The 25,897-nt window shown below is 42.2% G+C and overlaps 2 protein-coding genes across 4 annotated transcripts in view; both read right to left on the minus strand.

Annotated features, from left to right (window-relative positions):
- On the minus strand, positions 1–10,901 carry LOC129361085 (uncharacterized). The gene is made up of 3 exons (XM_055031740.1): positions 10,839–10,901; positions 898–2,849; positions 1–823 (listed from the first exon to the last, which is right to left on the minus strand). Exons 2-3 carry the CDS (start codon positions 2,815–2,817, stop codon positions 89–91), a joined length of 2,655 nt encoding a protein of 884 aa, XP_054887715.1. The 5' UTR covers positions 2,818–2,849; positions 10,839–10,901; the 3' UTR covers positions 1–88.
- The window catches only part of fhip1b (FHF complex subunit HOOK interacting protein 1B), a 24,840-nt gene continuing 5,815 nt past the window's right edge, over positions 6,873–25,897 (minus strand). For all 3 annotated transcript variants that reach the window (XM_055031739.1, XM_055031738.1, XM_055031737.1), the window contains 11 exons: positions 25,007–25,551; positions 22,316–22,720; positions 21,337–21,567; positions 18,712–18,957; positions 18,200–18,367; positions 17,603–17,682; positions 16,359–16,528; positions 14,211–15,563; positions 12,694–12,872; positions 12,253–12,415; positions 6,873–11,147 (listed from right to left, as the gene is read on the minus strand). In XM_055031739.1, the coding sequence (XP_054887714.1) occupies positions 10,843–11,147; positions 12,253–12,415; positions 12,694–12,872; positions 14,211–15,563; positions 16,359–16,528; positions 17,603–17,682; positions 18,200–18,367; positions 18,712–18,957; positions 21,337–21,567; positions 22,316–22,720; positions 25,007–25,132 (3,426 nt within the window). In that variant the 5' untranslated portion in view covers positions 25,133–25,551 and the 3' untranslated portion in view covers positions 6,873–10,842. The remainder of the gene's footprint in view (positions 11,148–12,252; positions 12,416–12,693; positions 12,873–14,210; positions 15,564–16,358; positions 16,529–17,602; positions 17,683–18,199; positions 18,368–18,711; positions 18,958–21,336; positions 21,568–22,315; positions 22,721–25,006; positions 25,552–25,897) is intronic.

A 25,897-nucleotide genomic window follows, 5' to 3' on the forward strand; every position in this document is an offset into this window, starting at 1 on the left:
TGTTTTTTTTTTATCATTTTAATACATGTTCAAGACACCAGTTTGATGAACCCTCCCCTTAACTGTAAATGAGGTCAATTTAATCATGTCACCCTTTATAATTGTAAATCTTAATGCAGTGGTGCATGCTGTCGGACACGGCAAGAAGCCCGTCTGGTGTTAAGGTCAGGCCACGTGGGCTGCTCAGTCCCTGGCGTACGATGGGCCAGCCCACGCCTTGAGCAGGGTACAACACAATTCTGTGCTGCTCTCCCCAGTCTGCAACTAAGATGTTGCCGTCTTTATCGATGCATATGCCCCAGGGGCATGTGAGGACTGGTCCCATGCCAGCACATACACCAAGAACTCTCACTGTGTTCCAGCTTGGCTCCAGAACTTTGATGCAAGGCACTCGTCCTGTTTCATTGCCCCTTTCGGACACTGCTATCATGCCCGAGCTCAAGCAGGTCGCCACCAAGTAAGGCCTGTGGAATCCGGTCACCACTGTGCGTTCAAGCCTGGAGCCCGTTTTAGGGTCAAGCTTCAGGGCTATGAGGGTACCTTTTCTGATATCAGCTACCAAGAATTCATCTAGTCTAGTTACAGCCACCCCTCGGGGAGCTTCTAGCTCATCCTTTGCAGAGCCCAACGCAGATCCTCCAAAGGTCTGGAGCAGGCGACCATGTCGGCTGAACACAAGCAAAGCTCTTTCCGCAGCACAGCTTAAGGCGATGAGACCCTTGGCATTGACGGCGATGTCAAAGTAGTTTCGGCATCTTATGGAGGAGCCACTGATGTTTGGGGAACTTACTTGCTGAAGGACATTCCCCTGAGGGTCAGTCACCTGTTTGAAAATTTACATTCAGTTAAATTTTCAATAGTAGACATTATATTTATGCTTAAGCAAAGAAGACAAACCTGGATACGTGCATTTCCACAGTCAACTATAAAGAGCTGCCCCTGTGCTGTGGCATGGATACCACTTGGCAGGGTAAGATCAGCCCGGCCTGAACCTTGCCTCCCAAACTGCCCCATGAGATGAACACTGCTTGCGGTGAACTCCATAAGCAATGGATCAACCTCTTCCTCCAACTCCACCAGGGCTGGCTCTCCTCTTTCCTCTCTGCCTCTCTTGTGTTCTTGAGAGGAACCATCGATGACTGACATCGACAATGACCGAGCCACAGGGACTTGTCTTAACCCAGTTGTGGATTTCTTCGACTGTGGCAAGACGCTATGACCAACATGATTAGGGTATGAGACGATCTGACTGCTGTCAAATCCTCTACTTAGAGGTGGTGAGGAGCTCAACATGGAGCTGAAGTTGCCACTTCTAGCTTTGCATAATTCTTGCTTATTTGCGGCACTACTAATCAACGGCCTTGTCTTGTGTGTTAAATCCACTGCCGACTTGGACAGGTGACAACTGTGATTTAAAGAGCCTTTGTTCAAACTGAAGTCGTGTGATGGGCTAACAATAAATGTGTAGGTGGAGTCAAGGCTGTCTGCTGGAGATGGCGCACGTCCGGAATCACCCAACGTCCCCAGAGAGTGTTCATCGGAAGACTGGCTAAGACGAGAGTGTGATCTCACTTTGGAGGTGATATCTAGGCAGCTTTGACTCACCAAATGATCTCTTGGAGCCATCCTAGCAGACGTTAGTGTACTACTAACAGAAGGCCTATTATTTGAATCAAGCCTTCCTTTTCTTTTTTCTACCCCATTGTTATCTGGGCTCAAGCAACGACTCATCTTGGCAGATTCCTGACGTCGCTCGGGGGAAGGGGACGCTTTTCTACTAGTGGCCACAGAAAGCATCTTCCTCTGATTAGAGGGTGAGCAATATTTTCCAGCACTGCTCATTGTGCATACCAGGTCTTTTGCTTTGATATCCTTATTTTCAGCAGAAGGCAGAGCCAAAAATAACTTCTCCCCTTGTTGCTCAAAGCAACTTTTATCCATCTCATCAACTTGGGATGCTTCCCAGTCAAACTGTTCACATTTCGGCAGCCAGTGGTGTATCTTTGCAGAAGAAAGCTTCTGCTCTTCCTGTGACTCTACATCACCACGATTTAAGAGGTTGATCCTTTTGACTGTCCTGCCTGTTGGTGATGTCCAACCGTGTCCTTGCGTGCTTTTTGCTCTTTCAGAACTTTGTTGGTTTATGTCTTCACAATGCATCTCCTGTGAATGTAAGGCACACAGCTTTCCATTTGGCCCACAGCCTCCAACATTCAGACACAGATGTTGCTCCTCCACTCGAATGTCTCCAAAAGTTACTGCATTAGGCTGGGAGCTTGGTTTGAAGTTTACTTTCTTGAGGGCAACAGAAATTTCCCAGGGCTGCAGGAGCTCTGAAATCTCCTCTAGTAGGGGTTTTTTGTTTGGGCCCTTTTCAGATGGAACAGGCTGACTCATTGTCTGGAGTCGTCTTTGAAACCGGACCAACTTCTCAAACCTTTGCTCCAACAGAGACTGACTCGCCCTGGCGGCTGCCATGTTCTCCCTCTCAACTTGTTCCAATCGTTGCTGAGTGTCCCGATGGTCCTGCTCCACCCTCTCCAGCAGACGCTTCTCTTCTGTACGTGCTCCGAGGATCGCCCGTTCTACGCCCCGCTTCACCGTCTCAATCTCAGTTGCGTGACGGAGCCGTATCTGACGTAGCTCCTCCCTGGCCTGGTCGAGGTCACTCTGAGCCTGGGCTGCCCAGCAGGGAAGCGAATGATGTGGCGAAGACGACGAAGGTCCATCTGACTGAGAGTCTGGACTTTTGGGGTCTGGACCGTTTGCTTGGACGGGACGGGTTGAACTGCTATCGAGAGGGGTTCCCTCAAACATCTTGAAACGATGGTAAGCTTTGTTCTCAATATCTGGAAAAAGAAAGTGGATGAAGAATTATTATAAATACAGACGATACTAGAAGGATTGCTATGAAACAAGAAAGGGGACAGACTGTTTCTCTTTTCTTTTCACAGCGACTGTGGAAAAGATCAAGCGACAGGCAAAAAAAAAGGTTTGACTCCAACACTGAGAATTCGACTCGTGTTGAAAGCCGTGATAGAAAAGGAATCCAGAGAGGGCAAGAGTAGGAGGTATGGAGTGTCAACAGTACTTCTCGGCTCCCCGGTACCGAGAGTAGGTTTTACTTTGATGTTTTATTCATAAAGTGAATAAAGTGATGCAGAGCAACGATAGTGAAAGTTAGTCTTTTTCTCTATAATAAATATGTAGGAGCTCTTTTTATGTTTTTTTTTTTTTACCCAGGACCAAATAGGAAAGGCTTCAAATGGTTTAATGTTTAGTTGCTCCTGCTTATTAGCCTTGTACAACTGAAACCTTTTCAAAGTACCGGTTTTGTTTTTAATGGCGAAGACGAAGCTCATTTAAATTGAGCTTTTAACAGTTAAATTGGGGTTTTCTTGACAAATATAGATCATGTGTCACTGGAAATTACATATTTGTAATGAGAGGATGGATTTTGTTCCTGCATCACTGGCACAGGCGGCGACTTGTAGATTATTTATGTTGACATTTGTGACCGAGGCACTGGGTCCGGACTGGCCCTTTGTCATCAGGCTCCTGATCACATTGCAAAACTACATTATGCATCCGAGGGATCCGGTTTCACATCGTATGACCCACATTTGAAAGCGCAAGAAGAGATACTGCTAAAAACAGACAAATAAACAAATAAAGCAAAGTTTAATGTAGTGAGATTATTTAATTGTATTCAAAAAGATATTTTCTGCAACTTAATGCAACACTTCTACTTTAAATAATGCAACATTGAAAACTGAACAAGTAGCTTTTTTTAAAAAAATAAAAGCAAAAAAAACACACAAAAACCCCCCAATCCATCACTTTGCCTTACCTGTCGTCCTGTCACAGTGCTGCAGTGATCCTCTGCTCTTCTTCACCACATCGCTCACCCACTTCACTTTTATCACCAACCTTACCCCCTCCTCCCTCCTTCCCCCTGCCCCCTCCCCCTCCAATCATTGTGCAGTTTTACTTCTTGTTGGCTGTTGCTAGGATACTGCCAAGCTGACTCCAGTTTCCTCTGTGTGCATTCACTCTGAAACATGTGCATTCACTCTGAAACACGTGCATTCACTCTGAAACATGTGCATTCACTCTGAAACATGTGCATTCACTCTGAAACATGTGCATTCACTCTGAAACATGTGCATTCACTCTGAAACATGTGCATTCACTCTGAAACATGTGCATTCACTGAAACATGTGCATTCACTCTGAAACATGTGCATTCACTGAAACATGTGCATTCACTCTGAAACATGTGCATTCACTGAAACATGTGCATTCACTCTGAAACATGTGCATTCACTGAAACATGTGCATTCACTCTGAAACATGTGCATTCACTCTGAAACATGTGCATTCACTCTGAAACATGTGCATTCACTCTGAAACATGTGCATTCACTCTGAAACATGTGCATTCACTCTGAAACATGTGCATTCACTGAAACATGTGCATTCACTCTGAAACATGTGCATTCACTGAAACATGTGCATTCACTCTGAAACATGTGCATTCACTCTGAAACATGTGCATTCACTCTGAAACATGTGCATTCACTCTGAAACATGTGCATTCACTCTGAAACATGTGCATTCACTGAAACATGTGCATTCACTCTGAAACATGTGCATTCACTCTGAAACATGTGCATTCACTCTGAAACATGTGCATTCACTCTGAAACATGTGCATTCACTCTGAAACATGTGCATTCACTCTGAAACATGTGCATTCACTCTGAAACATGTGCATTCACTCTGAAACATGTGCATTCACTCTGAAACATGTGCATTCACTCTGAAACATGTGCATTCACTGAAACATGTGCATTCACTCTGAAACATGTGCATTCACTGAAACATGTGCATTCACTCTGAAACATGTGCATTCACTCTGAAACATGTGCATTCACTCTGAAACATGTGCATTCACTCTGAAACATGTGCATTCACTGAAACATGTGCATTCACTCTGAAACATGTGCATTCACTCTGAAACATGTGCATTCACTCTGAAACATGTGCATTCACTCTGAAACATGTGCATTCACTCTGAAACATGTGCATTCACTCTGAAACATGTGCATTCACTCTGAAACATGTGCATTCACTCTGAAACAAGTGCATTCACTCTGAAACATGTGCATTCACTCTGAAACATGTGCATTCACTCTGAAACATGTGCATTCACTCTGAAACACGTGCATTCACTCTGAAACACGTGCATTCACTCTGAAACATGTGCATTCACTCTGAAACATGTGCATTCACTCTGAAACATGTGCATTCACTCTGAAACATGTGCATTCACTCTGAAACATGTGCATTCACTCTGAAACATGTGCATTCACTCTGAAACATGTGCATTCACTCTTGACATGTGCCTTGCTGTCAGAGCTGTGTGCTCTGCGATTTACTCCGTCTGAAGTGTTTCAGCTGCGCGTTTGGAGTGATCAATGCCAACCTAATGCCAGCAGCCGCCTGGGTGTCGCTGATGTGAAATAATGGATCCGTTTCCCTCCTTTTGTTTTCTATAACAGAAGCATAAACGATTCAATTTCCCTCTCCCCCCCCATTGGCAAATTACATGAGCATCAACGTCTCATGAGTCTGTGATCCTTCCTTCTGCATGGACTGAAGGAAGGATCAGCGTGACTCTGGTCATAATGATTTCCATCTAATGATCGGTGCAAGTTTTCATAGTCAAGCTCGCGGCTAAAATCAGCAAAATAGTTCTGAGCAGAAGATTCAACTTCTCGTCGTTCCTTCAACATTTTTATCCATTTAAACCAGGTCATTATTTAAGTTATTAGTTATTATTGGTGTCTGTTATTTATTTAGCTCTTGTTTCAGTCGTTTTATTCTCAAACTCTGCCCGCGTTGAGGACTTTCCCACATGCTTTGAAATAAATTTGGTAACATGCGCATACTTATTGTGAGGAAATGCAGCTACATTACTCCAGTGAATGATACCCAAGAGTGGAAAACTGGCTCAGACTTATTTCAGGCTTTATCTGCCAGTATATGTGCCTTTTTCATAAGAAAAAAAACCCCAAAATCATATATCTACACTCGAACAAATGTAAAAGTACAAATAAATTTACTGTAATTTCTGTGGGATTTGAGCAGCTTTGTGTTTATTCATCACCTTAATTGATCAAACATTTAACTTTAACTACCAAGACATTAAATTTGACACAGAAAGGTTGGCACACGAACATGAAAAGAAAATAGATTGGGATAAAACGAGGGCGCGGTTTAGTGGTTGGGAAAGTGACCCAGAGTCAATTTTTATGCTTTTGAGTTTTATTGGTCAGAATGAGTCATACCTTTAGAGTTGAGCAGGACTAAAATCACTTTAATAGATCGCAAGAAATAAATAGTAAGAAACAAAATTTCCAGATATGAATTTCTTCTGAAATGTCTTTAATAACCTTTTTCTAAAGGAGGTGGCTGTAAATTAAGACAGAACTTGTGCAATGGGTCAAATGCGGTTCTGTTTGTGAAAGCAGGTCAGTTCTTCAAGAAGTCAAATCATTTTTTTAAAATGTGTTCCTGTGCATATCGTGGCAAAGGCTCTCAGAGGAAGACATTACGTATTTAAAGTCCTAAAAAGCTCCCACGTATTTATGAGTTCCTGTTGAAGCAGAACCTCCAGAACCATTTTCCATTTCCAGAACCTCCAGGTCCGGCCTGCTGTGACTGGTACGATCCCACCGACTCTCGTTCTGCTGCAGTTGTGGCAGCGACAGTGAAAAATCTGCGATGATTAATGTAAGATAGACATGTTTGCATTAAAGAATAATTTATTTCAAAAGGCAACAAAAAAATGACACCAAGACAAATGTGATATTGCTAAGCAATGAATTTATAAATTAATAAAAACTTCCCTTTGTAGTGTTCTTCCGACAGCTTTCCCACTGTGAGTTTTTTGTTGTTTTTGTGTCAGTTTTTGTTTTTTCCTCCTAGCGACGTCAAAATGTAAAAAAATATTTACGACAACATTCATCGTTACATCATTTGGAAACCGTTTCCATTCTGTCGGTTATTCCACACATCTCGATCGATCTGATTGAGCTTTTCTTTTTTTCTTTTCAAAACAGTATTTACAAGTTAAAATCATTCCACATCTTCATTCAGCTCCAGAGCAGGGATATCAGAGTGTGTTGCATAGATTGCACAGGAGATGAAAAGTTGGAGAGAGAGAGAAAAAAAAAAAACATACAGAAAGAGCTTAAACATCCGATTATGAGGGGAAAAAAAACAAAAAAACAAACACTGCATCATAACACACCATAAAATAAATGTGCTCCAGTTACATTTTTCATCCACGAGAAAAGAACAACCTAAAGGAAAGTGGAGCAAGAGAACAAAACTTGTGTTTGCAGAGAAGGCGAGAAGCAAAACGTTCTGAGTTTTGACAAAAACCCGAAAGTAAATGAAATTTTGGTGAATGTCGGATCAACTGTAGTGTATCAGCTGGATATCAGCACAATGTGCTGATTGCCAGCTGGAGGTTCATCAATCAAAACTATTTTTGTCAGTTAAAAGAGAAAAGGAACAAAAAAAAAAAGTTTTTTTTTTCTTCTCAATCTTTGACGTCTAAATTTGACGAGAAAAAAAAGTCAACGAAAATGAAAGAATCTGCAGACGGTGATTGAAACGTTGCGCCTGATCGGTGAAAGCTCCGCCCCCAGCTGCCAGGGATGACCTCTTTAATTGGCGTTTTCTATTTTTACATACTTTCACAATCACCGCCGTGATCGCTGGGAGTGCGTCCAACGAGAGGCAACTATTGTGAAGCTGAATAATAAACTTCAAGGACAAAGAAGCTTTGATTGAATTCGTCTTGTTTCTTAATTTGTGCTTTTTGTTGTCGTCTTGTTTTATTTTGCCGGTTATTATTCGACATATGCGCTGAATAAAGGTGTGTTTACAGATCGGGAAGACATTAAAGCCCCAGGAAGGACATGTTCGCTCATCAAATGCCTTTTGCCTTTTGTAATGTCTTTAAATGAAAAGGTGGGAAATGACTCAGGGAGGAACTGGAATTATAACAAAGAAGGGAAAAAAAAAATCATACATGCCTGGTTGTTAACGTCAAACCTCAAAAACATAGTTGGCACTTTCTAAAAAAAAAAGAAAAACCATAAAAGGTTAAAGTTTGGACGGATGATTACTGAGGGTAGACGTGAAAAATTGTCTTTGGTGTCCATGAATGCATCAAAGAGAAACGGGGTCAGTGACCAGGATCGCTCCAGAAACAACGGCGAATCCACCGAGACCCTTTACAATCGGGTCCAAATGGTCAACAAGAAAATCTTGAGTTTTGGAGGAGGAACCTGACGAGGCCACCGAGGAGTGAGGCGATGGGTGGCAGTGGGTAAACTTTACATGTAAAGAGAAACATTCAGCGGAGAACCTGCCCGTCTCCACTCACTCCTGCAGATAAAGGGGGATGATGTCTGTGACAGAAGCTCGTCATGCGCTGCATGAGACACGATTAAACCTATGTTTGGTTGAACCTGGCCTGAACCGGCATGCAGAAACCCCCTGTCAATAAAAAACTGTGGGCTGGTATGAAATGGATCTAGAAAGTCAGTAGAAAAGTGGCGTACAAACGTGATAAAAGACATGGCTTTAACAAGAGGAAAAAGCCTTTTTTCCCCCTAAAAGGTAGAAGAGATGAAAATGTCAAAAAAAAAAAAAAATTATATTTCAGAGATAAAGAGGTTACAGGACGTCAGGCAGTTTCTCTCTGCTGCTCGGAGTTTGGAGAAAGAGAGACAGTTAGCATGTGCAAAGAAACGCGTTCCACAGTAAAGCGATGAGTAGAAGTGATCATATCAATCTGTCCTCCATCATTTAAAATAGAGATGCAACGAGAAGTTTCAGCTCGACAGTCCCCAAAAAGTCACCAGCCAATCAGACGTTTCCAGTGTAAAGCTGGGAAGTAGAAAGATGCAAGAAGACATTAGCGAGCTAATGTGGGCTGCAGCAGAGAGCAAGAAGCAAAGACTTCACAGCGAAAACGAGCCGTTACCCATTTGAGCCTTCAACCGCATCCAATGTGGAGTTTTACAAATCTCGAGTTTCTAAAAATCTACACATTCAAATAAAAACTGCAGACTGCAGCTGTAGCACTGCTAGCATGCTAACTGCAATAATCGTTGATAAAAAGATAGAAAAGACATTTTAAATCTGTGTGATGTCACCTCTCCACCTTATGCAGCCGGTTCTAATATAATCAGAGAAAATATTTCAAATCGTTCTTAGCTTTTTTTTTTTACTGGTCTATCGAAACCAATCTGCAGGAGACAAAACTGACCCGACAGACTCCGCAGAATCCAGAGATCAGAAATCAGCCCCAAAATTCAGATCGCTGCATCTCTATAGTAAAAGCGCAGGAAATAAATCGTCAAGTAAGTGAAGGGAAAACTTGGCAAAAGCTTCTAACACTGAACTGCAACTTAATTCAACCTTTGATGCTACAAGAAAAAAAAAAGAAAAACACTGATCATGACTGGCTTCCTCACCCACACACACATTTAGATCTGGTACCTACCAACAAACTGCAGAAACAGTGGCTATGACATTAATTAAATCAATGTTAGTGTTTAAAACAGACAAAACACAACATATATAGCAGCATGTTAATTTATAAGACAAAATGTTCATTCTGGCCTTTTATCAAGACACAAGGGGAAAAAGTAAAAACTAAATAGATGGATTCTTAATTTGCATCTCACTTATTAAAAACAAAGAACTGAGAAGAGTGAATGCCTCGAGGGATTTTTTTTTTTCAAACCAATTGCAAGTCAATTGAAACCTCTTAAAATGACAGGGGAAAAAAAAACAAACAAACAACAAATAAAAAAACGACAGTGCTGTCTTTTCTGTCCCCAGCTGCTTTACGGAGACGGACTGATGAGTCAATAATGGCCTGAAAAACTGGCGTCGCCTTCGGACAGGAGTCAAAATGAACTTACACAATGGCACATGCCTACACCCACATGCTGCTGATATGTCAAGTAAAAGGTGCAAATTAAAATAAAAATAAAAAATTACACATAATAATGGCATTTAATTACCTAACACTTTCCAGGACGTTCTGTAATTCCTTTACAGAAAAAAAAAATTAAACAAAACGCTTCCCCTGTTTTTTTCTCTCCAGTTTTTAGCCGTCGTTTCAAAACAATCGACTCTGATAATGTCACCGAGTCGGACCTGCTCTTTCCTTGACCAGGACCTACACAGAAGATTAAATGCCTTGATGAAAGCTGAGACAGGCTTGCTGTACAAATATTGATTTCCTTTAAAACTTATCTTTATACTTTCAATGTTTCCCGGCCAAGAAATATTTGGTGTTCTGTTTCCATCTTCTTGCCTGTGCCACCTGAAAGCACGCTTCCTGACGAAAACATAAGGAGTATGAACTAGCACCAGTATGTGCACCTACTTCCTTTACAACACCACGGCGTGGTGGCTTTATTTACAAGCTCCCAAATCTCAAGTGTTTAGTGAGACTTAATGTGTACAGAATGTAAATATAATACATGATATGCACAAGATCTTCTGTTAAAACAACAATTCCAATCCTTTACGTTTCCTATGCTAATTTTGGTAGAAAAATGCCACCGTTTTCCTCCTGGTTTCCTATCTGCACCATTGCAGATTAATATTTCAGTGACAGAAAGTCTCAGTGCGCGAGTCTGGCGAAGGGAGAAATATGTTTTACAGCTTCAAATGAATAAAAAAAAAAAAAAAAAAAGAGAAGAAAATCCAAAGAGTCGAGTTTCAAAGGGTTTGTGTTTACCAATCTACTCCTCGGCCTTCTGGCTCCGAGGGAAAGGTAAAGTGACGGCGTGCTCTTGAGCCGTGGCTGCCAGCTCTTTGAGGAACTCGCAGAAAATGACGGCGCAGTAGACGGCGTTTTTCACCCGCAAGGCCTCGGCTTGCTTCTCCAGGCCGGACGAGCCGCTGCCGCCCCGGAACAAGGCGCTGTGCAGCGATTGGCCGCCGTCCCGGACGTGAGCGAGCGCCAGCTGAGCGGCGTGCCGGGCGCGGGTGGGGCTGTTGGTGTGCCGCAGGATCAGGTCTCCAAGCGACGGCTTTCGGCTTTTCACTGGAAAGCAGAAACGTCACGAGAAAATGTCATCGCCAAGTTTCTAAATGTTTTTCCTGATGAAGGTTTGATTTATTTTCCGCAGTTTGAATAGCATTCTGATCATTTGAGAACAAAATATTGGCCTTGAGTTGCTTAAATAGTATTTTTTTATTATTTTTTTTTGCATGTTCCACACATCGCAAAACAACACAGAACTGAAATTTGCGTTCATTTTTAAGAATGTGATTTAGTCGTTTCCTTATTTTGCATTTGTATTAACACAGTGAAGCTCTGTTTTTAGAACCTGCCAGACTTTTGTACCTTTATTACGTTTGAGAGAAACCCTCCCCCCCCAAAAAACCCTATAAAACAGCTGCTTTAAATCGACATTTTAATGAGACACAGTTAATTCAAACTCAAACATATTTGATTAACCTTAAAGGGAAAATTAAATAACAGACCAGAGGTCCAGTTCAACCTGAGTCTGAAATTGTCTAAAACCCAAAGAGGAGTGAAATGGGTCTTCACTCGCTCAGTAAGTCAAAAACAAAAAGACTGAAAAGTAACAGGTTACAGCATAATGCTTTGGACTATTATCTGTTCATGGCGTTTTTAAATTGTTAAAATGCCATGAATAGCAAGTTTGTTTTTAAAAGTAAACACTACTAATTCAATTTTATGACCTTCAAAACACAGTGAAAAGTTTATAAAGCAAACTAATCGCTTTCCCTGAGTGACTGGAGCTGCACTAAAATCTACTAACTGAATGATCAACAAGTCCTATCAAAACAAAGAACAAACAAGCTAGCATTAGCCAAACACTCTGCAGAAGAAGCAGATTATTGAGAAGTGAGTGTACGTGTCTCGTCAAATATGTCTTTAGAAACATGGAAGAAAAAAAGATTCAGAGAACTGAATGTCACAATTAACAAAAGCAGAATTACAAAATCTCTACTGACTTGGTATTGGGAACAAGAACCAACAAGACGACGCAACCTAAAAATGTTAGTTTGAAAACAAAATGTTTCTAAGTAAATGAGAACACAAAGAACTTTAATCTGAAGTGTGATGACCCATTTAGCCCTCAGCCCCAACACGTCTCCAGTTCGCTTTCTGCACTCACCTAGTGAATCAGAGCGGCGCAGTGGGGGAACGGCGGCAGCCATGTCGGTCCAGTCCACTTTCCCTCGAGCCACAAGGTACTGCTGGGCTTTCCTCAGCATGGCAGGGAAGTCTTCGTGAGAAGCTGCAAATGCCTCAATGCGGTTCTTCACAGAACCTAAAACCTGAGGACAGAAACAGGACGGAGAGCTTGAGCTGAAATGGATTCTCAAAAACTGATTGTTTATTTTTTATTTTATTTTGGTTGGTATTGTTTCTAGATGTCACGATACGCCCAAACCGGTAGGTTACGATTGGAGTCTTGAATCCAATCAAAGTAGGATCAGAGAAACTTCTACAAATTTTAACTAGAAAGAACCTTATCTGAAGAACAAACAGATCTCCATTCAGTCAGAACGGCACAGCGCTGGGGTTCGCTTGAAGCTAGCAGGAGTTGGCGTACCTGGATCAGCGACTTGACGCTGGGCTGGAAGACCATGTTGGTGTTGAGCAGGAAGGAGCGTAGGAGGGGCTGAGGATAACAGGCCAACTGGGCTACGATGCCAGTGAGCAGGATGTTGACGTAGAGCGAGTTTTGGAGCATGTTCTCCAGCTTGGCAAACAGAACCACCATGAACGGGCCTGCACACAGGAGAACAAGGGAAAAAAAAACCCCACAGAAACAAAAGGTTTTGAGTTAGAATGTGCGTTAAATTTTTCTTCCACTTTTGGTTTCTGATTATAAAGGCAAACTAGAGCTTTTTAATTCAGGTAAACAGAAGCTTTTGCTGAAACTTTAAGCAACACTAGCTGTGTTTAATACTTGCCTGAGGTGGTTTTCGCTTTTTTTTTTTTTTAGAAAAAGAGTTGATGTGCTTATGGGTAGATGGAAACTCATTTGGCAAATCAAGTCTCACACAGGGAAAGTTGCCATCCACTGGTGAGCCTCTGTGCCTTATAAGAGGCACAAAATTGAGAAAAAATGGGTAAAAAGTCCAAACCTTGAGAAATGTGTGGCCAATGCTGGCTTGTCACATCCACATCTCGATTATTACAGCCATGTGCAGCGTCAACGTCTGACGAAATTACACTTTGTGTAGCCTGGTTCCAAACCAGTAGATGGAAACAGGCCCAGTTAGCTCCTTTTTTTATTTTCTCTTTTTGTAACATTTTTAGAGGTCTCTCAAAAACTTTGCATTTGGATGGAAATTGGATGAAAACATATTAGCCACTGATGAATTTTGAATGGATAATTATTGGCTTCGATCCCAAAGAAAGAACAAACACTGACTGACATACTAAGAAAAACATCCTTTAGATTAAGCTTAATTTGGGGGTTTTCTATTCATGTCACCCATAGACTGAAAAAAACGACTAGGTGCAGGCTGCTAACGTGTGTAACAGAAACCAAAGAGAACAGCTCTTATTTAAGAATGCTGAAGAGCTGAGGAAGAGGCTTGCAAAATTATTCACGCGCCTTTCCTTTTTCTCTTTTGGTCGCAATAATTCTGTAGACCAAAACAATAAAAGTAACATTTCTTAGTATCTGGTAATTCATCTGGGAAGAAGAGCAAAAACTCTCAATTTAACAGTAAGTTCTAGCCTCTACTGACGTTCATGAAATATTGATTATTTTTGCAGAGTTTGAGTTGGTCAGTCTCATAAAATCGTAAGTTATTGTCATCCTGGGACAAAGGAGAATGGATATTTTGCAAGAAACTGCAAATGCCTCCTAAATGCTACTTTAGTTTGCTTTCTATCTTTTTCTACTGTAAAATCACTAATAAAGCACATAATTACACATACCAGGTACAGAAAGTGAATACAGATGAAGGAAGATAAACAATACCAAGTGGGAAGCAATGTTACTAGAAGGGGAAAAACATATTTGGTAATAAAGATGGCTAAAGTGTTTCCTAGCCTAAAATCTGCTAAGATTGAAGTTACAGAAATACAACAAAGAACCACAGAATAATTTACCCGTGTATGGCTGCGAGGCAGGCTGGTTAAGCGGTCTGGCAGGACTATAGACTCCCACCTCGGACCCCTCCCCTTTGACGTCACCAGTCAGTTTCGCGTTCAGAGCGGTGGAAAGCTGTTCGTCCTCCTGCTGCTCGGCGGACAGCGATTCTGCAGCGGCGTCAGGCTGCAGGGAGGCGGCTTGGCTTCGCTCCTTCACCCGGTCCTCCAGCTCCCGCAGCTCCTGGGTGAAGGCCTCGATGCTGATGCCCTGACCATTGGCGTCTCCGGGGAGCTGCTGGGGGTCGTCCGGCGCCTGTTCCAGCAGTTCTTCTATGAGCCGCTCCACGGATTGTTGCGACGGTTGGTTGGTTTCTGGAAGATCTGAGGATATGCTGTGCGGGCCTGAGTTGGTCAGCGGTTTGGTATCGGGGGCAGGAAACTGTAGAGACTTCATGTCGCTGCTGTTCCTGTTGCTGAAAATTGACTGGGGGACGGCGGCGTGACTGTGGGAGGAGTAAGAGATGGGAGATCCGTTCTGGTTGGCGTTCTCATCCAAGAACTGCTGCTCCCCTAAGTCTCTTTTGACTTTTTTCACTTCTAGTCCTCTATCCCGGCTGTCCGAACAACCGTCCGCCTGCGCGATTGTCCCGTTATACATGGGCTGGTAGCTCACAGTGATGGTGGACGTGGAAAGGTGCTGACTTGGGGAGGAGGTGGAGTGTGAAGCTGACAGAGCGGAGGCAGCAGACGAAGACGGGATGAGTGGCGGCACTGGTTTGGGAAGCAGTTCCTCCGTTTGAAGGGTGCGCTTCTTGGAGCGGGGCGTGAGACTGATGCAGTTGTTTTTGCCTATTGTGACGTCCCACTCACCGCTGTCCCGGTCCGAACTGCTCCACTCTGACCGCGCTGCCGCCACAACGGCAGCCCTCTGCTGGCCTGGAGGAGTGCCACCGCTTCCTCCGTGCTGGAAGGAGAAATGCTCCGGGAACATGGCCATGGAGGCGTTGGAGGTGGGGGGAGGCGGAGGGGCTGCGCTCGGGGAAGGGTTTTCTCCGTCGTAAGGCGCGGACCAATCACGGCAGGACCAGGCGCAATGCTCGATTCCCCGACGTGCGTCCTTGAGGTACTCCAGGTACCCCGCGTCCCACTCCAAACACTCCGTGAGGGTTTGCTGCTGGTGCATGGGACTGTCCGGGGACAGAGTGTGGGACCCGGATGGACTCGGGTGCAGCGGATCCACGGCGGGAAGGTTAGATGAACCTCCTCCTCCCGATCCGCCGCCGCCACTGCTGCTCTGCTGCCGCATGAAGAACGACAAGCGGGACGGGGTGCTGGGTCTGGGTGGAGCTTCAGTGCTTGGATTGTTCATGACTGCGGATGACACAGGAAACCCCAAAAACATTCACATCAATTGAATAATATTATCTTTACCCCAACTTGCCAAAATCTGGTGCTAGTGTTTAGGTGTCCAGGCTAATTTTTCTTTCTATTTTGTTCCTGATATTTCATGACATAAATTAGCCATTATCGGGAAATCTGCAGGTCAAACTTAAGACCTTTTTAACCCTTTACATCATGAATGAAATGCAAGACCTGCTTCATTGTAGAATGTTGCCAGAATTTGCCAAACGTTCTTGCACTTAGCTTCGCATAGGTTGTAAACAGAATGAGTAGGTGCCAAAGGCGAACGTCGTCAACGTGATGAAAAATCACGTTGTACCCATGATAGACACAAAAAGGCTAGCAAGATTAACAGCTCGATACCGGTAGCCTAATCCTCCTTGCGTTACAGAATACGACAAAGACGCCTGAGTGTGACTCAAACTTTTGCCTGACAGAAAAATCCAGCAAGAAAAAAAAAACTGTACAATATATTTAAAATATGAGTTTAAATAGTCCTGTCACAACAAAATATAAGACCTGTGATTAACGTATTTTTATTAAAATAATTTAATGCCTTAATTTTAGATGTACAAAATACTTTTTAAGACCTTTCAAGGATGTACAGACACCCGGCATTTGTGTATGAGCAAATACAGAATCTTAACCTTCAAACCAACCCTTACAGACCACTTCACTCTGTCAAGGTAACAACCACTTTATTAAAGCGCAATAATCCAGGTGAAACAGATCCAAATCCTTTTCCCCCAGATGGCTGTTGCTCACCTTTGCCCCAGAATGGATTGTCGTCGTCGCGATCGGTGGAGCTGGATGCGTTCAGCCGACAGCACTCCGGGATCAGTGACAGGAACTTGTTTGCCGATTTTCCATACATGTCCGTCTCCCTGATGGCACGACGCTGACTCAGCATCACATGGGTGCAGGGAAGGAGATACCTGGGAGAAAAACAGACACATGGAGTTTTGATAAGTTTATTGTTATGATTAGTTCTTCGTCTACCCACTGAAAATACACGGTGCCCCTTGTATACTTGACATATTTTTGTAGATTTAGCTCCGAACTGTGACGTAAAATAAAAAAGATACATAGTTTTCTGGAGTTTTTATCCATAAAAATCTGAAAATGTGACATGCATTTGTAGTTTCTCAAACTTCACTCTGACACAAATAAAAATCAAATTGAAATCAGTTCCTTTCCAAAGTCAACTAATTATTGAACAGTCCAAAAGTTGTTTTGTGAAGGCTTTACAAGTTTGTCAGATTAAGAAATAAACAGAACGATAAAACCAGAGGAACAAAGTACACAGGTCAGAAATAAAGTTGGTGAAAAGTTTCAAAGAAGTGGAAACTTCATTGGAGAATAAAGTTTCCACAACTTTATTGTGAATGCTTTTGCAAAGTGCTGTATGTATACTTCAGCAACTCTATTTCTTGTTCTTATAAAAATCTGAATATATATATATATTTATCTGATTATAACCACACTTTCCAAGGGCCTTTGAACCATTTTATTTATGAAAACACATGCTGGTTACGGACAAGAGAAAGATCTTCTGTAAGGAAACATTTCTTCACTGAACTGAATAATTTCTGCTCTGCGTATAATTTGTTGAATCTTCATTCCGTTTCAAGCTGCAGACGACGCACTGACGTTAGCATGTGACTTGCACCTGCCGATTTGGTGGAAGATTAAAGGGCTAGTTTCCTACTTTTTCAAGAAATCTCAACTGCTTTTTATCATTTGAAGTTCTAAATTTATGTTACTGACAGCAGGTTTTAGTAAAACATATTTCTTATGTATGGAGCTTTAACTCTTTCATTAGACGACACTAAAGAGTTCTCTGCTAGAAAAGCACAATACCGAGAGGAGTTGAGCCTGGACTGAATTTTTGAGAAATCGTTTCTTTCATCTTTCTTTCCATCTGTGATTTCTGAATAATAAAAAGTTTTCTCCTCGTCTATAAGAGAATTCACCCACAGTATCAACGCTCAGAAAAACTCTGGAAATACCTGAGAACAAGCTGTAGCATGATGTCCTCACAATGCAGGGACAGGAGCGTCCTGAACAGACTCAATGAGACCATGCAGAGCTGCAACGATGAAGAAACTGATGAGCAGTCACACACAGGAGATCCATTTGTTTTTGTCTTACTGTATTACAGCAGAGAAGTTTGAAAAAATTATAACTGAAAACCTTAAAATAAAGTTAGTAATGTATCCAACTTTGGCCTCTGAAGGCACCAGAGGTGCTTTAGCTTCTAAATAGATAACTCAGGTGCTCATGCAGGATGATGAAATCACGTCCCATTAATATTTTCCCAAAGAGCCCATTGATCTAAATATTTATTTTCTAGCCCAGAATCCATGAGTCGGTGTGAGCATTTCAGCCGAGATACATTTCTGAACATCCAACAACAACCTACAAAAGTAGGTTGTTGCAGCAGACACGAAGAGATTAAGTTTTCCTTTTTTCTTGTTGCTCTCATAGCCCAGAAGCTTCGCTTGTCTGCTGTCAGATTTTGCCCTCAGCCCACTCAGCGCCCACTCAACCGTGTTCATTTTAAAGCCTCGAGGCTCTTTCATAAACAGATGCACATGTATACAGACCCTTGAATTGCTGCTTATGCGCGTGAGCAGCGTGTCCAGGATGGTGTCATTGTCATGGCGATGCAGCAGGATGAAGCGCAGGAAGGTTTTGAGGAGCGATGTTTCCGTTATGCTGCGCAAGAACAGATCCAGGTAGGCGGTGCTGGCGATCATCTCGTCCACCGACGACTGCGGACATACACACACGCGCGCAAAAACAGTTTAAAGACGAACAATGTGACAAATCTTCCCGCTGAGGAGAATTTAGCAGAGGACAGTTTCTTCTGTGTAAAAAAATTACTGATTCATCCTCTGACTCATCGACAGAAATCGAAGAAAATTAAGTTCTAAACCTCCATGTTTTTTGCCAGTTCTTGATTTTTATTAGAACATCAGAGAGTCGCGAAACAAAGTGGAAAGAATGTGGATTTCATCGATTCTAAATGTTCTGAAATCCAGCAGGCAGACTTTAGAACATTACACAAAACAATTTCTAACTGAACTCTACTTCTAAACAAAGTTCAGGTTCCAACCTTGTGCAGGGCGGGGCCCATGACGGGGACGAGGAAGCCGTTGTGGAGGTAGTCCAGGAGCTGAGAGCGGACCAGGGGGTGTGCCACCTGCACCACGGCGTTGCAGAACTCCAAGGAGTTCATAAAGAGCACGAGGGACGACACGCCCATCCAGTCCTCCCGCCGCAGCGAATGCCAGTCGTCTCCGCGGACCTCGATCTTCCTGGGCAGAGAGGAGTAGAGGGCGCTGAGCCCCGTCGCCAACACCTGCAGGACCGCAGAGACTCAGGTTGATAATCGATTACGAATTAGCTTGAACTGAAGAAACTTGAAAACCTCTGGTTACTAAACTATTTGTAAACCAAAATAATACAAACAATTACTCAAAATATTTTGAAATAATGCTTAATGTTACATAAAATTAATATCACTTGTAGGGATATTCAGGTGCATTTCGAAGTACTGAACTGAGGACCTGGTCACTGCGTTTTCAGAGTTAATAAGAGTCACAATCTCTCATTAACTCAATTTATAATTACTGTCCTTTTATGTCTGCCAACAAAGGGCCTGCGATTTGCTCAGGCAATTTTTAAAAACCATCAGCTACTTTGATCTGTACAGTTTGCCTTTTTGTTCACCTATCCCACTGAAGTTGATGCAAAAAAAAAAGAAAAACTGTATTAGCTGCGGCAACTCCAGGTCAAATCGTCTGCAAACGGCTGTAGCTAACTCGTGTTGAAAAGTGTGTTGCTCATAATTAAGTTGTGATTTACTTGGATTTTACTTAATTACTTCTTCCCACAGGGTCAGGTTGGTTTGGGTGACTTTCTGTTAACATTTTTTTTTATTGAAGTGTCAAAACAAAAGTAAAAACAGAACAAATTTGCAAGCAGAAAAAGCCTCTCTCAGCACTTAGGTTGAACCACAGTACTAATGCAGGACATGTGATTTCAGTGAACTGTGAAGATAATGAATTTTAATCACATATCTCAATTTTACTTATTTATTGGACTCATACTTTCTGAAATTAAATCAGATCAAAATATGGGGAGAAATAATCCTCTGTTTAAACAAAATAATTAAAGCCATTTGTATTTATATGTCCTAGGTCAGATCATAGGGTGTGTAAATGTTTATTTTATTTTTGAACACGCACCAAGCAGTCTACATCCTGTATACAACAGCAAAGATGCATATTCGTGTCTTAAAGTAGGTCTTGACTGAGTAAAAGTGACATAACATGCAATATAAATTCTATATTGCATCATAAATGTTGAGTGACAACTTGTAAAACATAAATGTTAAATCTGTGTACGAACACTTCATGCTTCTGGATCAGTTAATATTTTTAAACCAATTAAATTTTAATACTCAAAACATAATGTAAGAGAAATACAAACAATCAGTATCTATAAACATGTCTTCTAGACATCACGAAAAAACGATGTCTAGAAGAGGAGAAAAGGCCAGTTATGGGTGCAGAGGAGAGGTGCTGCAATGACTCAGTAACAGATATCTCCTTTGAAAATGTCATGCAAAGCTGGAAGTAATGGGTTAGCACGCAGAGACATAAAAAAAAACAGCCTGAGTCAGGCGCTGGGTCCTCCATGTTTCCTCCACTGGACCTTTTTTCAGAAGTAAGTGGGTCATCTTTTAACTGCTGGAAGGACAGTGAGCAGAAGCAGCCGACGTGCACAGAAAGAGTCAAAAGATGGAAGTAGTCACCAATCCTCTCAATCGCACATAAAAGCACCACACTGTTTTGATTCTACAGAAAGGTTTATCTCACAGTGGCTTACCAAATGCCCTGAAATGGAAACATGCAAAATCTCACTGGAAAAAAAGAAATCATTAAGTCTTTAGCAACTCTTTATTCTCATCTGGTGGCAGCTAAAGGGAATTGCAAGAAGATGTGAAGATTTTTTGTTAGCTGATTTTTAAAAAAAAGTAAATATTTTAATAATATATCAACTGAATCTGCCTTTTTTTAATGGTAAACTCCAAAATAGTGACATCTCCTAAAGTGATTTCTTATCCAAAAACACTAGAAAAACTGAAGAGTTCCCTGAAAAAGACTGACAAAAATCAAACAAAAATACAATAAACCCACATGCATGTCATAAGGATCCCTTTTATGATATATTCCTCCTAACATGCAAGCGTTTCCTTGAGTGTAGAGACTATTTTGTGAGATGGTCACAGGAAACTACGTGATAGGATATAGATAAGGGTGGCTGATCTGTCAGAGTGCATAGTCATCTTCTTCTGCAGCCATTATCACGCACCATCACTAATGCATTAGAGTTCCAGAGCCCACATCCTCTTTCTGAAGAGCGAGAGTCGGACAGCAAGCAAGGGTCCCGCTTTTTGAGCTGTACTCAGCTGCTATATTAATAAGAGGAGGTCAGTTTCTCTATATATCACTTTGACGCAAGAAGTCAAAATGGCCCTTGGATCTGTGTCTATCAGGATGACGCTGTATTACATAGCAAAACCAAAAAAGATATTGCCAGTCAGTTTGAAATCATCCATAAAATTACAAACATCCTCCATATAAGAATTTTGATATCAAGCTTTAATCTTCCTAAATGTTTTGTTTTGTTTTTTTGAAACACTCAAACAAAAACCAATGATGGTGAGATTTACCGGGCAGAAATAGGAGTTTTCGGCGATGTATCTCGCCACTGCCTGGTGACTGGCCGAGGCCGCCATCACCAGCAGCAGTGCGTCTCGGGCCTGCTGGCCAATGGCTCCGTCCCGGTGGATGAACGGCGCGAGGAGAGAGAAGATCAGCAGGTTGGTGGAGCCCTGTTGGACCGGCGCAGCCTGGAACAGCATCTCCAGGACCACCGGCTGCCGGGCCATGGACACGCAAACCTGAAGTGGATTCAAAACAGTAAAAAAAATATTAAAAAACAAAGGTTTCAATGAAGTTCAAAGCAAGCATTTAACAAGAATGAAATATTATAGATGACCAATTATGCTTCTTTGGGGACGTTAATATCGGTCTATGGGTTACTTACACATGATTACAATTTTTAGAAAAAATCATTCTTGGGTTGTGACATTTCAGTCTGCATCTCCTTTCAGAAGATGTTTTAGGGTTCTTGTCACTTTAAACAGACATAAGCCACGCCTCTCAACTCAATGTTTACACTCGCAGGTGAAAATAGCTGCGAACACATGTGAAATTATACAACTCAACAGCTTTGAAAAGCATCAGTAGAGCCTCCTGCAGCAAGAGGTTTCTGGACGGTAAGTCAACAGCAAAGCTCTTGTATTTTCTAGCAGCTGTTGTACGCCACATACAGCTGTAAAACCAGCCGACGACACATGCTGGAGCTCTGCTTGGGTTGCTCGGTGATGAGTTGGGCTTTGTTGAGTGAGGGACAGAGCCGGCTGATTTGTGACAATACATTCAGGAGGGTTTTTGAAAAGGCTCATTTTCCAGATGCCCAAAAAAAACTTATTGCCAAAAAACAGCTGTGTGTGTGTTTTTTAAGCACTTGATCTATTTTTAGAAGCTGCAGAAACCCAAACTGAGGTAAAACACTTTAATTTGAACAACCAAAAAAACTCAAACACAGTTATGAAGTATCCCAACGATTTATTTCTTTGTGTGTACCTGATTAAGCAGCAGTACTAGGCTGTTCTCCAAGGCCGGGGGACAGCCGAGTTCTGGGTCGGCGCATGCTCCCAGCAGCCTCAGCAGGGGGTGGAGAACAGCCGTGTGCTGCAGCAGAGGCTGCTGGGACTGGCCGATGAGCATCTCGAACAGTTTGAGCAGGGCCCCCTGGCTGTCCGGGTCCAGGCCGCGCCAGAGGTGCCATTGAACCAGGCGCTCCAGGATGTTCTCCGTGACGACCAGCTCAAGGATGGGGCCCATGAGCGTCACGCAAGAGCCGCCCTCTGAGCTCTCGGCGGGACGCTCTTCCGCCAGCAGACACAACATCTGGTCGGTGTTGTTTCGCACCGCAGTCAGGTCATCGCTGGAGGATGACGTTTCTCGCTGATCCAAAACCCAAGAGACCTGAAGAAGAAAAAAAAAAATTACGTTACAAGGATGATATCCTTATAAAGCTCTTTGTATCTTTAAAATTCTTTTTTTAAGACATACCAGCTCTTGGATTACTCCAAGTTCAAAAATCACATAAATATGCAACTACAAAACATGTAACATGAAGAAATTTGCAAAATGTGGAAGTATTTTCACTAGTCTGTATGTTTAGACTCAGTCCAGTACACTTAAACTGAGTGAATAGCTTTAATGTGGGCAAAAATCAAGGTAAAGAACAAGATTATTATTAAACTGAGAAGTTGACTGCCGAACAGTTAGGCCTTTCAGTTTCTGAAGATAGAAGGAAATGGGACAGACACACCAACAAAACCAAGGACAGCTGCAGTCAAGGCCAAACTGAACCACCGAATAATAAGGTGAATTGCTGCCTTCAACACATTTCCTCCGACTCGAATGCAACTCATATCCCATTAGAGCTTAATGTTGGTCCTTAATTCTGTCCCAAAGGACCCACAGTCTGCCATATTTTATATGAATCTCTGCTCCAGCACAAATGACCGTATTGACTCCTTAGGATGGTGTCAGGTGCAACAAAAGTCTGTTAATCACCTATTAAAACATCCAGGACATGGGGTTAATGACCGGGATTGAGAATCTCTGGATTGGAGAACACAGTCAGCATTTTAAAATGAAAGTCTTTTGATCAGGATTTTGATACTAAAGTCCTTTCAGTGAGCTAAAAAGAACTGGTATCAACATATACTAAGGTTTTTAAATGTTCTAGTTAATATCCTAAAAGTTTGAGGCTGTGTTTACTTGCGAGTGCTGTCAGGAAGCTACTGGTATTTTTGGATGGTAATGGATTACATTAGTAATACATATTATTAGATGTATTTAACAGCAGTCTGACACCGTTACTCTAAGATAGACAATAAAGCAACTTTTGAAGTGTGAAATATAACAAGACGTTTCACAACTTTATCACAAACAAGTGTGATGTGCAGTCACCATGAGTCGACACAATGACCAGGGCTTGGTTAGCCAACACAATGAGTCGGAACAACTGCGCCAGTGGTGAAGCTGCACATGTGCAGAAACCGAGATGAGTTAACACACAACCAGCAAGCAAACACACAAAACAGGGCAGATGTTCGCCCACACAACCAACATCTACTTATTGTCTTCTCGACATAACCGCTGCTCACGTCATGTCATGTCGGAGGGAGAAGAGATTACGTTTAGAAATTTGCAACAACAGCACCACAGCCACTTCTTCTGGAAATAATTTTTTTCTTGAATAAAAAAAGCATCCTGTTGAGGGTCCAGTTGAAAGAGCAAACATCCAACAAAATAGTCTAATGCTGCCTCAAAGGCATTTAGCCCATTAGGAAGAGGCAGCGCTGTGGAAGCCGTAACGCTTTTTACCCAGGGACTGAACATGAGCCAGTTTGGCTCCTTATGTTAGCACTAGCCATCTAAAGTGTTAAAATTGTTCAAATCTACACTTCCTTATTGGTTAGCTCCATGAAAGCACCGACAGACTGTAAAATGAGCTATACAAATAGACCAACAGTGTCAGTAGCTAGAGGTATGAGCAAACACGCACTCTAATTAATTAAACGGATAATATAAGCTTGTTATAGTTGTTGCTCTATAAATACAATAGCAGAGTGGCAACATCTAACTGTGAGCAACAGGGAATTGAAAACAAGAACTAAATTCAGTGTCTGTGTTGCCCTGGGATTAGTGTTTGTACTCAAGATTATCATACAGTGACAACATCACACTGGCCTATGCCTAAGCAAACTAATGGTGGAACTTAGCAAGTGCTAACTAAGTTCCACCATAAATTACATCTAGTTAATTGCAGCATCTGTAATTAATTGATCAAATTAAATCGTTAAAGTCCTACTCATTTAAATAAGAGTTTATTGAATTTTATTTAAACAAGCAAATCCTTGAAAATGTACAATACGTTTTTGTAAACATTTTATTTGGACTTCATTGTTTTATTATCTATTTTCAAACCTACTACTTCTGATGTGACCCAGATCATTAGTAATAAAAACATTTTTTCCCCAATTAGGTAGATTTAGCGCATAAATTAGCTGAGTAACAACCATGGCTGCAACCATCAATAACAGAAAGCCAATCTTTTCTTTTCACAAAGTATATTCCCCTAATTAGGTTCGATCTGGGTTCATTTTTGACTTGTATCTCAAAAACGACTTCCACCAAAGTAAATAAACAGAACTGTGAGTGTATGGCGTCACAAAGCAAGCAGCGTCTTCAGCGCACCTGTCTCCAGTGGTTCTCAAACACCATCAGGCAGGTCTCCGGGTCGGCAGTGCACGGGCTGGAGGGGGCGGCGGAGGCGACGGCGCTGCGGCCGGACCGTGGGTTCAACCTGCTAAGCCAGCTCATTCCGAACCCAGCGGGAGGCAGGTGAAAGGTCTCACAGACTCAAACACCAGGGAGGGAAGGGGGGGAAACAAAACAAAACAAAACAACAAAACAAAAAAAAGTGAAAAGGGAACTTCTGAGTCCAGACACAAAAGCGCCCAGGACAGAAAGCTCAAGAGCTCAGGGGGGGAACTAAAGGAGAAGATATGGGTGAAAATAAAGAAAAAAAGAAGGGAAGAGGGAAGAGGGACGGGGAAGGTAGGGGATCCCAATCAGAGAAAAAGGACGATGCTTGAACGAGCTGTCACTGCCGATCAGCCGACTCCAAAGGGAAGGGTGTTGCTGATTTAGAAACGTTGCTTTCTTGTCCTTCCTGTGGACGCTGTCATCCAGTCTGAAGCCAACACCACTCCATAGCCGGTCAGGACGGGTACACCTCTCTGTGAAGACAAACAGATAAACGACTCCTTACTTTAAATCTACAGCTTGTCTCTACCACAAATTGATGATGAACATAAAAACCACCATAACGAGGGTAATTAACAATTTGTTCTTAACTACAACTGAAAATTCTATCTTTGCACACATTGCTGCATTACATATCTGCAAAAACTGGAACAAAGGATGTCAACAGAATAAGATTTAGTCCATCGCAAATTAATTTCTCTGCAAAAAAACCTAAGAAAATAAATGCCCTAATATCTATATTGTCAGATCTCTTGCAAGCCGCCTATTAGAAGGAAAAGAAAAAAACTATTCAAGGATGCAGAAAAATTACTTGTGCCA

Source organism: Poeciliopsis prolifica, unplaced genomic scaffold (genome assembly GCF_027474105.1).
Source record: "Poeciliopsis prolifica strain line A6 unplaced genomic scaffold, Auburn_PproV2 SCAFFOLD007, whole genome shotgun sequence".
In the NCBI taxonomy this organism is placed as follows: Eukaryota; Metazoa; Chordata; class Actinopteri; order Cyprinodontiformes; family Poeciliidae; genus Poeciliopsis; species Poeciliopsis prolifica.

Bases quoted from the DNA above. Each gene is read 5' to 3' on its own strand.
- LOC129361085 (XM_055031740.1), bottom strand. From the start codon at position 2,817: ATGTTTGAGGGAACCCCTCTCGATAGCAGTTCAACCCGTCCCGTCCAA. The intron at 824-897 runs GTTTGTCTTCTT...ATTTTCAAACAG, and splicing joins GTGGAAATGCACGTATCCAG to GTGACTGACCCTCAGGGGAA.